We start from the raw sequence: 12039 nt of genomic DNA, 5'->3' as shown, positions 1-12039 counted from the left end.
AAGGGTACGAAATAATATTCCATACTGCAGCTTCTCGTCTGTGTGTGTGTGTGTGTGTGTGTGTGTGTGTGTGTGTGTGTGCCTGAAACTTGTTTACTTGCTAAACAAACCAAGTGAAGAAAAAGATGTCAGTGGTGTCCCTAATCGCCCTGTTGGGAGGTATGCACTTTGGGTCATTTGCCAACCAACATTCATTCAACAAACATCTACTGGGAGCCAGCCATGTTGCAGCCACACTTCTCGGCACAGAGAACTCTCAAGCGCCAGCAGCACCCAGGCCTGTGCCCTCAGCAGGCGACTGACGAAGGGCGGCCGTGCCGAACAGGGACGGAGCCTGCAGGATCCAAGCCCCGGGGAAGACACCGCCAAGCAGGCGCTCAGCCGTCTGGGTGGAAGACAGAGGCACAATGACGAGCAGCCGGGAGGGGGCCCTGCTCGCGGCCACACGTACGCCCTCACCTTGGTGACCTCCACGCAGCTGCGGACACAATGCATGCACATCTTGTCCACCTCGGCGGTGTTGGGGTGCAGGATGATCTCGGGCGCCGTCAGGATGGTCTCCACCTGGAACAGTGGGACGCCGCCCAGGACCAGCGCGTTGAAGGCCTGCAGGTTCCTGGGCGGGGACAGCGGTGGTCAGCGCGGTGATGAAGCTCCTCCGCGTGCTCCTCTTCTTCCCGTCTCCGCCGTTCCTGACCCCCAATCCCAGCAGCCCCCGCAGGGTCCCCTAGAACGTTCTCCTGCCCCGGGTCCTTCACAGGTAGCATCTCCTGTGCCTGTGTTGCCCTGTGTGCTGCATCCGCCCAGGAGGACAGAGGAGCTCCAGGAAGGCAGGGACCTCATCTGTGACAGGGTCTACTCCCGTGCCTGACAAGCCCTGACTGAACGAATGGACGGATGGACGGACGGATAGACGGATGAAGGCACGGGTGGATGACGGATGAAAAGATGGAGGGATGCAGGGATTCGCGGATAGGTGGGTGGATGGAGACGCAGATGCCTGGGAAGAAAGATGAGTCGGTGGATGGGCGGATGATGGGTGGGCGGAGGAAGAAGGCAGGAAGGGGTGGAAGCGGAGATGCGGGCGTGGACGGTGGACGAACGCCCGCACTCGTGCGCACGTTGGATGAGTGGGTAAGGGACGAGATGAGTGGGTAGATGGACCAAGGACGCACAGCACATGGGAAAGCGAAACTGCGGGAGACGCACCCTGTTCGGGGCTGCCCGGGAGTACTGGAAGGAACAATAAAATATAAATGAAATTAGGGAACTAAGGAAATCTGTCACACGGGGCTCAGAAAACAAGACCAAAGATCCTTGTTTTACTTGTCAGCGTATTATTCCCAAGTGTACTAGCAGCTGACAAGGGTGCCTCAACTAAAGGAAGGGACCCTACGATCGAGATGGGGTAAAATAAGGAAGACGTCAACACTCATCAGAGACCTTCGTGGGGTCATGCCAGGTCACTCTGCCCGGTTCAAACCCTGCTCTTCCTCTGCCTTGCTGTGCGGCCACCAGCGAGTGCCTCGGCCCCGTAGTCTGTGTACTTCTCCGCACACAGTGGAGATGGGTACTGTGCAGTGTCGCACAGCGCCGGCACAGGGCGGGCTTTGGAAGCATACAGAGCCAGGAATAAGGATCAAACCGGAAGCACCTGCACCCCAGCTGGATTCAGGGTGCAAATTTTGTTCTAAGCTTCCTACCGGCCAAGGACAAAAAGGAAAGAAAGCAAAAGTCAACAAGCCATGGTCTCCACACCACTTAAAAATAAAAACAGAGGGCTGGGGATTTAGCTTAGTGCTTCCACCTTGCAAGCTCAAGGTTCCGAGTTCGATCCCCAGTACCAAAAAATAATAATAATAAAATTAAAAAAAAACAGGGCCAGAGCTTTAGCTCAGTGGTTCCGCCACCTGCCTCACAAGCACAAGGACCTGAGTTCAATCCCCAGTACCAAGAAATAAAATAAAAAATAAAAACAAAAACAGGGCCAGGGATTTAGTTCAGTGGTTCTGCCATCTGCTTCACAAGTGCAAGGTCCTGAGTTCGATCCCTGGTACCAAAACCAAAAGAGGTGAAAAAAGGAAAATACTTCTTCATCAGGCAAAAAACTCAGAGAGGAAACAAGATTTCTTCTGGGGTCCTTCCTGAGGAAGTCGCCCAATAACAAAATGAACAACACCCTCAACAACGCACAAGAGCATGGTAAGAAATTTCTGGGAGGACCCCAGCTGCCAGCTCTGCCCCGGGCGGTGTGTGGGCACCACCACAATGAGGCCTGGGTATCGGCCGCACAGAGACCACCCCAGCCAGCAAGGACTTGGACCTTCAGGGCCGTGTGATCTTGGAACGGGCTCTCGGGGCTGAGGCCGTGTGACAGAGACTTCCCACTGCCCTCCGGCCGGCCGCCCACGGTGCCGCGAGCTCCGGGACCAGCAGGGCGGCGCTCACCTGAGCACCAGCCTGGTCAGGACGTCGTACACCCGGCCTTCCCAGAACTCGTAGTAGGAGGCCAGCTTGGGTGCGCGGCCCGTGTTGGTGTGGACCACCAGCCCCTCCACCTTGGTCAGCAGCGGCCCGATGGCCTGGTACCAGCGCACCATGCGCTCCACGTCCCGCGCCCGCTCGCGCTCCATGTGCTCGAAGAACTCCTTCACGCCTGCGGGGAGGCGGGAGGTGCGGTCACCGCAGGCCGGGCCAGGGGGGGACCTGGCGCCAGGTAAGGGGCTTGGAAATGCAGACAGCTGCTAGCCTTCACCCTCCACAAAAGCGGGCGACACCTGACGGCAAGCGAGACACGGCCAGCTAAACACAGACGACGACAGCAGTGCCCGCCAGCCAGGCGTGCCCGAAGGTGTCACACCAGCGGGCGGCTTTGGCATCTGGGGGATTTTTTTTTCCTCCAATACTCAGAACTGGACTCAGGGCCTTCACACTGAGCAGCATCCCCAGATTTTTAAAGTTTTAACTTTTTTTTTTTTTTTTTTTTTGAGGCAAAGTCTCACTAAGTTTCCCAGGCTGAGCTCACACTTAAGATCGTCCTGCCTCAGCCTCCCCGAGTGCTGCAATTACAGACTTGCACCACCAGGCTGCCATCTTGTTTTTCTTGAATTCCTTGCTGACTATCAAACCGTGGCTGAGATTTACTATATAAAATTGCAGCTGGGAACAGGGAATTAGCTCAGTGGCACCTGCCTCACAAGCACAAGGTCCCAAGTTTGATGCCCAGTGCCAAAAAAATAAAATAAAATTGCAGCCAGAGAACTGGAAGTCAGCCCCACCTGGGAGCTCATCCTCGCACTTTGGGGCCGGGAACTTGAAGAGGTTGACGGATTCGATGAGCGTCAGCCGTGAGGCGATGTCATCTGCGTTCTTGTGAATCTGGTGGACCAGGGATTCGAATTTCCCGATGGCCTGGCGGCACCGTGTGATATAATCGGAGATACCTTGGAGGAAAGACAGGCTCTGGGCTGCCAAGCCGGTGCCCCCTTTGGCGACCTTAACCTGACGCCTTTGTGGGAAGACCCTGCTCGTGCCAACCTCTTAGGCCCAATGGGCTGCGCTTGGCATCAGCTATGGTGGGCAGGGTAGTTTTAGTTCCTCAGTGGGGCACACTCTGTGTGGCAGAACTGGGGACTGAACCCAGGCCTTCACATGGAACCTCATTTGTTCATTCATTTTGAGACAGGGTCTCCCATGCCCAGGTTGGACTTGAACTTGTGACCCTCCTGCCTCACCTTCCCAGAGTGCTGGGATTATGATGTTATATTCATGTACAGGAGAAGATCCTGACCTGTGTTGAGCCTCTTCTGTCCACATCTAAGTGCCGTCGTGTTTGACGAGCCCTGAGGACCGAGGCAGTTTAGGCCGGGGGGTCCTCGCCCTACCCTGGCTTCCAGCTCTCACCCAGCTGCTCACATGCACTGCCTTTGGCCTGGGGCTTAACAAGGATGTGAACTGGTGGTCAGTCTCACTCTTTCTACATATGTGTGTACACACACACACACACACACAGCTCAAAATGACTGCAGCCAGAACTATAAGGCATGAAGCTGGAACCACATCAGGGGGAAAAAATACAAAACCTTTACAGTGTACAGCTAGTCGGTGATTCTTAGGCTTGACTCCAAAAACACAATCCATTAAGAAATACTGATATATTGGACTTCATCAAAAGGACCAGGGATTTAGCTCAGTGGTGCCACACATGCCTCACAAGCACAAGGTCCTGAGTTCAATCCCCGGTTCAAAAAAATATTTAAAACTTCTGTGTAACAGAAGAGCCTACTCTTCTGAAGATGGAAAGACAAGCACGCAGTGGAGGTGTGTACCAGCACACGTCCCACAAAGGACTACTATGCTGTACACACAAAGACTCCCACAGCGCAATATGGGAGCCCAGGGTGTGGCACTGCCTTGCATGTGCCAAGCCTGGGGTTCCATCCCTGGTACCAAAAAAGAAGGAAATACCCTCACCTATAATAAAGAAAGGCAAAGCAAAAGACATAAGAAGGACTTTCACCAAGAAAGACAGGTGGCAGATGAGGACGTGAGAAGGTGCCCAACACCACTCACCACTGAAGAAACACAAATCAAAACCAAGTCCCAGCCGGGGACTTAGCTCGGTTCTGCCACCTGCCTTGCAAGCACAAGGTCCCAAGTCCGATCCCCGGTACCAAAAAAAAAAAGTCTCATTACACAGCTACCAAATGCCTAGGATTACAAAATAGCAGCAAGCTGTTCTAGTGCACATCAAAAAATCTTTTAATTAAAAAACTGGCGATGACACCAAACACTGGCCAGGATGTGGAGGAACAGGGTCACACACACACGGCTGGCAGAAATGCAAAATACCACCCTGAAAAACAGCAAGGCAGCATGAAACTAGATGCAGCTACCATGTAACCCAGCAACTGAACATGAGCCTTGGCCCCAGACAAAACCTTTACAGCCACTTTATTCCCTAGAGCCCAAAGTGGAAGCAACCTAAGTGTCTTCCAAGAGTGAATGGATAAATAAAATGTGGCGTGCTGTCAGCGTGGGATACTACTGAGCGAAGAAAAAGGAGTGTGCTGGCCACACCTGAGCCTCCAGAGAATCGGGCGAGTGCAGCAAGCCAACCCAAAATCTCCCACCAGTTGACCATCAATATCTACATCATGGCTGCCATGTTTTGTTTTGGTTTGGTTTGGTTTTGGTTTTTTGAGACAGGATCTCACTGTGTACTTGAGACTGACCCAGACCTCACCATGTAGCCCAGGCTGGTCTCAAACTCAGAGCGATCCTCCTGCCTCAGCCTCCCAAGTGCTGGGATTACAGGCCTGTGCCACCACGCCCGGCCACGTTTTGTTTTTGAGAAGAAAATCGTAAAGGGCATGTGGGATCCTTCTGTATTCTTACAAGTGCAAGGGAATCTATAATTTTCCCCAAATCAAAGTTCCCATTACCTAGCGAGTTCCAGTTGAGCCTCTTGTATCCAGACCGGAAGACACGGACCAGCTCCTGCTCCTGGTCGTCCAGCAGCGCCGCCTCGGCCTCGGTCAGCGAGCCCCGCAGTGCGTGGTAGTGGTCCAGCATGCGCTGGATGCTCTCCCTGTACCTGCGCGGCCGCCAGGGGGCGCACACGGGACGCGCAGTGAGGCTGCGAGCAAGCTCAGCCGCTGCGCCTCCACGGAAGCGCCAGGCTGGGCTCCGCGGGGGGCACAGGACTTGGTCCAACCCCAGCAGCGCAAAAAGGCGGGGGTCTGTAGAAATTTAAAACAATGCTACTCTGCTTACTTTCTTCTTTGGAAAGTATTGGAATGTATTCATTCTCATGCTAAATGTAATCCAAACACGTAGTAATGAAATTGTTTTAAATGATGGGGTGGGGCGTGCCTTAATCCCAGCACTCCGGAGGATGAGGCAGGAGGATCGCTGAGCGTTCAAGGGCCGCCTGGGCTACATAGTGAGGAAAGAAAGAAAACAGACAGAGACAGAGACAGAGGAAGGAAAAGAAAGAGAAAGAAGGAACCCAATAGTAGTCTAAAAACCCACACAAAAAAAGGAAGCTCGAGGGGAACGAAGTCCTCACTACTTTTAAAAGAGTACAAAAGGGACCTGAGACCACAGAGCTGAATCCTTTTACCTAAGAAACTTGTCCTCCTGCAGGGCCACGTTCCTGGCCAGCTCAGGGACGGAGAATCCCAGCTGCTCCAAGTACTTGGCCTCAGTAATGATCTCTTTGAGAGCTGGGGAGAAGTTGATGACGAACACAGCGCCCCTCTCGGGGGCGGCCACCTCCTCTGTCAGGGTGGACGTCTGCGGGAGAAGTGACATCCCTGGGTCAGCCAGGAGGGGACAGATGTCCGGAGGACAGGGTACTCATACTTGAAAACTGGGCAATGTCACCCAAAAGTCCAGAACTGTGGCTTCTGTGGAAGACTGGGAGAGCTGACCACGTCTGGCCAGAACGGGCAGCAGCTGAAGGCAGCTGTCCCCTCCCTTCCACGGGACCTGAGCCGAGCAGTCCCTGCCGGGCCACCCGGCCCTCGCCCCTCCAGACGGGAAACCGCCAGGCCCTGCACTTCCTCCCTGGCATCAGGCAGCTGCCCCAGGCCAGCCAGGGTTACAAGGACAAATCCTGTGAGAAGACGGCTTCCTGCCAGCTGCTTGCTGTGTCAGAGAGGACTTGTCACCTAATGCTGTACATGTTTACATCTGGGCCGGCCCGCTTTGTAAAACGGGAAACTGAGGCTCAGAGTCCAGCCACTTCTCCCTGGTGTCAGAAGGGCTGCCGAGGCCAGCCTGTTTCTTGCGTATTCTCTTTCTGACCAACTCAGGAGGGCCAATAAGTCACACTCAGAGAAAATGACACAGCCGCCGCCCAGCTTGGGACATCGAGGTGGGGACGGCAAGCCGTACCTTGGTGAGCAGGCTCTTCTTCATCAGCGTCGGCAGGATCTGCTCCGTGGCCTCTTTCCACTGCTCATACTTCCGGCCTTCGTACTCCCTCATTGTCCTACCCACTTCCAGGTACTTCTGTCTCACCTATTAGGGAATGCAGGCAGCTGCCATTTGTTTGTTTATCAGTTTGTCTGAGACAGGGTCTTGAACTATGAAGTCCAAGTGGCCTTGAACTCAAGATCCTCCTGCCTCAGCCTACCAAGTGCTGGGATGACAGGCGTGCACCACCACACCTGGCTCACACCTGCCATTCTCTCACCCTCTTCTTCTTCCACTTCTAACTATGTATGCAAGTGTCTTGTAATTATCTAGAACATATTCTGGAAAGGGAAGTAGTAGGGTTTTCAGGGGCACTGAAGGGCCTCTTCAGTATGCTGTGGCCTAATCCCAGCCTCCATTGAGCAGAGTGGCAGAGAAGAGCCCACGGGCTGAGTGAGTCATGGCTGATGCACTAGCCCTGGATTTTAAATTTGTAAATGGCTCAGGGGAAACCTGAAAGAACAGCAGCGCTTTGCGGCAGGGAACAGGATAGGAAATGGGCATGGCTGTGTCCATCGATAAAGTTTTATTGGAACTGTGTGTGTTCACCCCTGACCACCAAGGCTACCTTCACTACCTGGGTCTCTAAACGAAAAGTTTACCAAACCCGGGACCTGAGGCCAGAGCCCCCACGGAAGGCCGCGCACCTCCCGGCCCTGCGCACCTCCTGGCCCCGCTCTCCGCCCAGCAGCTCCTCCACCTCCTGGAAACGCAGGATCGTGTGCTTGATGCGGTGGAAAAGCGAGCGCTCCCAGTAGATGGCGCCCGCCACGGGCGGGTGGTTCTTACACAGCGGTGGGCTCTCCAGGTTCTGCACAAAGATCCGGTTGACGATGTCTATCTGCAAGGCGATGGAAGGCACCTGGTCAGCGACGCCACTGCTCAGTCAAGGGTGTTAAAGATTTGACTCCTCAGTGACACAAACAAGTGCCAAGGAACATTCTACGGTAGGAAATACGGCTCTCGCTGTTCGCTTATCACTTACTACTTTTTCCTATGTTCCCCAGTCGTTTTTTTCTTCAGTTTAACATATGCAATGCTAGCCTGGCGTGGTGGCACACACCTGTGATGCCAGCACTTGGGAGGCTGAGGCAGGAGGGTTGTCATGAGTCAAGGTCGGCCTGGGATCCATAGTGAGTTCAAGGCCAGCCTGAGTGACCGTGAGACCCTGTCTAAAAAGGTAAATAACATATGCACCGCTCCAAAGTGCCTTGCAGGGACAGACTGGGCACCCTGTGCCCATTATCTCGATGGAATTACTGGAAATCTGTTCTAGACATGGCCAGAAGCCAACACGCGTGAAGAAGCTGTCGTGTGTGAGTACTTAGATGCAGAGGGCTCGGTCATGGCCCCAGAGACACCCCTTTCCTCCCAGATCCTGTGACCAAGGGGCAGAAGTGGTTGAACGTGGAATTGAGGATCCAGTGAGCCAGACTCGAACCCAGAGCCAGCTGGGATCTCAGGGCTTCCTTTTCCTCTGGGGAGATAGAAGCCAAGGATTCCCTGGGGAGACCCCAGAAGGTGACACAATTCTGCTGATGCCCGGATCTGGATCCAGGAGACCTCAACAGACTTTGGAGCCCCGAGCGTGGGAGAGTACCTATGTAGGGTCAGGTTACCGGGCATGTGGCATGTTTCTCCCACTAGGTCCTGATTTCTTTAAAGGTAGAATCTGTTTTCTTCATCTCTCTCTGCCCACTGCCACTGTGGATACCTGAGCACCAGGTAGTGTTCTGGATTAACTAAAAATACATGGGACCGCCCCCCCCCATGAGGTTCACTGTGCTAAAATGATTAGTACCAGAACTGTTTATTTTCTTTTCTTACTTTTTCCTTTCTCTTTTCCCTTGGGACTGCAGATTGAACCCAGCACCTTCGCCCTAAGCTACATCCCCAGACTTTCATTTTTTACATTTTTTTTATTTTTTGAGACAGGATCTCAGTGAGTCTCTACATCGCCCAGGTTGGGATCAAACTTGCCATCCTGCTGCCTCTGCCTTCCAGGGTGCTGAGATTCCAGGCCTGTGCCCACACCAAGCTACCATGACTGTTTCCACTGCACACAGCCCCCTCAGTGACAGAGGAATAATAAACCCCATAAATTTCAGGAACTGAATTCCTCCACTGAATAAACGAGCACGTTTAGTGTGGGTTACCAGCATTATGTGGCGGCTCATCTGGGGAAATTCCCGTTTCTCTGCATTTGAAAGATGGGGAACAGAATGATGTGATTAATTTTTGCCACCTGTACTTGTCCTGCTGTGGCGTCTGGTGGTTACTTAGTTACCTCTTTACAGTACTGTGCCAGAATATCATTGAATTTCATCATCATCTGCCGGTTAACAGCCTCCCGTGACCGAATGTGCTTGAATTTTAAAAGCATGTCAAGCGCTGCTTCCGCTGATCGTAGCGTCTTAAAAGACTCATCAATAAAATTTTTTGCTTCTTTCTCAATAACCTGCAAAAGAGCGGGGGGACAGGTGCCACAGGCCTGTAATTATTCTGCAAGGACAGTGGCAAGAAATGGCGAAGGGGACAGAAATCAGTGGCCAGGGACACATTTCTATCCCACTTCAACGGAAGCAGGTATCAAATTAAAAGAGGGGCACTGGCTCCATCGTTTTTCTGATCTCGCACTGACCAGTTCAAAATGAGGCAGCGAGGAAGTTTTAAAAGTACTAAGTCAAATTTAAAAGAAAAAACAGGACCTGCTACACCACCTGCAAGGAGCTCAGGAATTCTCCGAAGGGCCCTACCTACGTGGGGCGTTGTACCCTAATGATGGCAGCAGGGGGTGCAGATGAGCGCCAGTTTGCACCCCAAGAAACCTGCAGGAGGCTGAGCAGTTGGAGGCCAGGAAGATTCTGGGGTTTGGGTAAAGACGAGGGGAAAACCCTTTCTCCACCCGGCCCACCCAGGCCACAAAGCACCCCATCCCTCCCACCCTCAGCCCTCTCCACGACGGAGAAGAGTATCAGGTCCAGAGGAATTAAATCAGAACGACACAAACAACCTTGGGAGCTAGAAATCAAGGGAGAACATCTTCAAATTTCTGAAGAAAAGTTAACTTGCAGCCTTGCCTTCTCTCCCTGTGAGCTCAGAATTCACATACACAAGATGCAAAACATATGTTCCCGTGCAACCTTTCTCAAGAAGCTACTAAAATATGTGCTCCGGCAAAACAAAGGAGCCAACGAGAAAAGAGGAAGACTGAGTTCTAGAAAACAGAAGCTCCAAGCTGGGCTTGCCGGTGCACACCTGTAACCCCGAAAAGGAAAAAGAGAGGTCCAGCGCGGACAGCACACACAGAGTCCTGGGCAACTGCCTTGGGCGATTCTTTTGTAAGTGACTTAGATTCATCAGTGGTGGGGTCGTGTTTCTGTTGCAGGAAATGAGCCTTGGAGAAATGCTGCCACGTCTGGCTCAATTTAAATCTGTTCCTCCTGGAGAAGCAACAATGGTCACCTTATACACTTCCATGTTGTTTTTTATGTATAAGGAGGTATTGCGTGTGTATGTGTGTGTGTTTGTGGGTGTGTGTGTAACTTCAAAACAAAACAAAATAAAAAACCCTCTGAGCACCATTACCCATGGAATTTAACATGGGGAAAACACAGCGTCCACGTCCCGGGTCAAATAGGTGGATGTGCTACTTGCCAGAACTTCAATCTTGAAGTCGTCTATCACATATTTCCAGTACTGGGAAGACCGGATGTTGAAGGGGTCAAAGTTCAGGCTTTCCATGGGGGTGACTAGGCTGTCCACCCAGCACAGGACGTCATCGATGCGCTTGGGATCCCCCGTCACGGCCTTAAGCTCTGGACCAAATATGTTATAAAATTCCTCTATCACCTGTCCCAACAAACAGAACAAGGAGGAGGTTACGCTTTGGCTTTCGCATGATGATCCTACTGCCAATGGAGGGCGTATCTAGATCGCACAGCCACCTCCTCCCTGGCTAAGACCTTTGGTGCTATGGCCATGCACATGGGATAAGACCCAGACACCTTGAGTGAGGCTGCATTTCCCACTCCAGCCAGAGCTTGCTTTAAGGGCAAAAAGGAGGTTATGAATGTTCTACAAAATGCAAGTGGGCCAGGAGCCCTGGTGCTTCTCTTCTTACTCCTGCCGCTCCCTGCATTAACCAACCACAGACACTGAAAACATCAACAGACAAGGATGGCAAAGGCAGGGCCGGCCCAGGAGGTGCAGTGCCATGTGGCTGGGGTTACAGGTGTGGGCAACTGCACTTGCCTTTACGTCTGCACTGCAACTGGTCTTGCATCCCGTATAAAGATGAAGGGTAACGATCGTGCTAATAACTTAAGTTTAATTTTCCCTCATTTCCTTTCACCATTATTGTGATGAACCAAAATAGCCAGAACAGGGAGAGACATGGAAAGAAAAAGCTTTGTATTTTTAATTCTTTTACAGCATCTCTTTTTCCTGCTGTTTGAACAAAGGGCCTTGAATTTCCACTTTGCACTGGCCAATGAGATGATGCAGCCAGTGCCACTGTCCTGGGGCAGCAAAAGGCCAAGAACTCATGGAGTTCTCTGTCAGTACTTAGTGTGGATGGGTGGATAACAGACAGGAAGATGGGCGGGCGGATGGATGGACAGACGGACGGATGGTTAGAGGGGTGTATGGGCGACTGGATGCAGCTTCCCAGGCAGACGCTCGGCACTTCGCATATCCATCAAAAAACAGGTAGAGGGGGCCGGGGATTCCCCTCAGTGGTTCTGTCGCCTGCCTCACACGTGCAAGGTCCTGAGTTCAATCCCCGGTACCGAAAGAAAGAAAAAAACAAGCAGGTAGGGATCAGATACCTGCAGAATCAATGGCAGGGGTAAGGAGTCTAGGATGACATGGCTTAAGGAGAGCATGAAGAGAGTGTCTAGGAGGAATTCCAGCACTTAGTGCACAGAGGAGAGTTGTGTAAAAGACACAGAGAAGAGGGGCCAGGGATTTAGCTCAGTGGTTTGGTGGCCTGCCTTGCAAATGCAAGGACCTGAGTTCAATCCCTGGTACCAAAAAAAAAAAAAAAAAAAAAAAAAA

At 52.3% G+C, this 12039-nt stretch overlaps 1 protein-coding gene across 4 annotated transcripts in view; it reads right to left on the bottom strand.

Annotated features, from left to right (window-relative positions):
* The window catches only part of Dnah10 (dynein axonemal heavy chain 10), a 114426-nt gene that overhangs the window by 85065 nt on the left and 17322 nt on the right, over positions 1-12039 (bottom strand). For all 4 annotated transcript variants that reach the window (XM_010604298.3, XM_010604300.3, XM_010604299.3 and 1 more), the window contains 9 exons: positions 10639-10833; positions 9269-9439; positions 7646-7822; positions 6901-7026; positions 6125-6297; positions 5445-5596; positions 3279-3443; positions 2449-2656; positions 460-616 (listed from right to left, as the gene is read on the bottom strand). In XM_010604298.3, the coding sequence (XP_010602600.1) occupies positions 460-616; positions 2449-2656; positions 3279-3443; positions 5445-5596; positions 6125-6297; positions 6901-7026; positions 7646-7822; positions 9269-9439; positions 10639-10833 (1524 nt within the window). The remainder of the gene's footprint in view (positions 1-459; positions 617-2448; positions 2657-3278; positions 3444-5444; positions 5597-6124; positions 6298-6900; positions 7027-7645; positions 7823-9268; positions 9440-10638; positions 10834-12039) is intronic.

This window comes from Fukomys damarensis, unplaced genomic scaffold (assembly GCF_012274545.1).
Source record: "Fukomys damarensis isolate Sample0158 unplaced genomic scaffold, DMR_v1.0_HiC HiC_scaffold_12, whole genome shotgun sequence".
In the NCBI taxonomy this organism is placed as follows: domain Eukaryota; kingdom Metazoa; phylum Chordata; class Mammalia; order Rodentia; family Bathyergidae; genus Fukomys; species Fukomys damarensis.
This window is presented reverse-complemented; position numbering and strand designations above follow the sequence as displayed.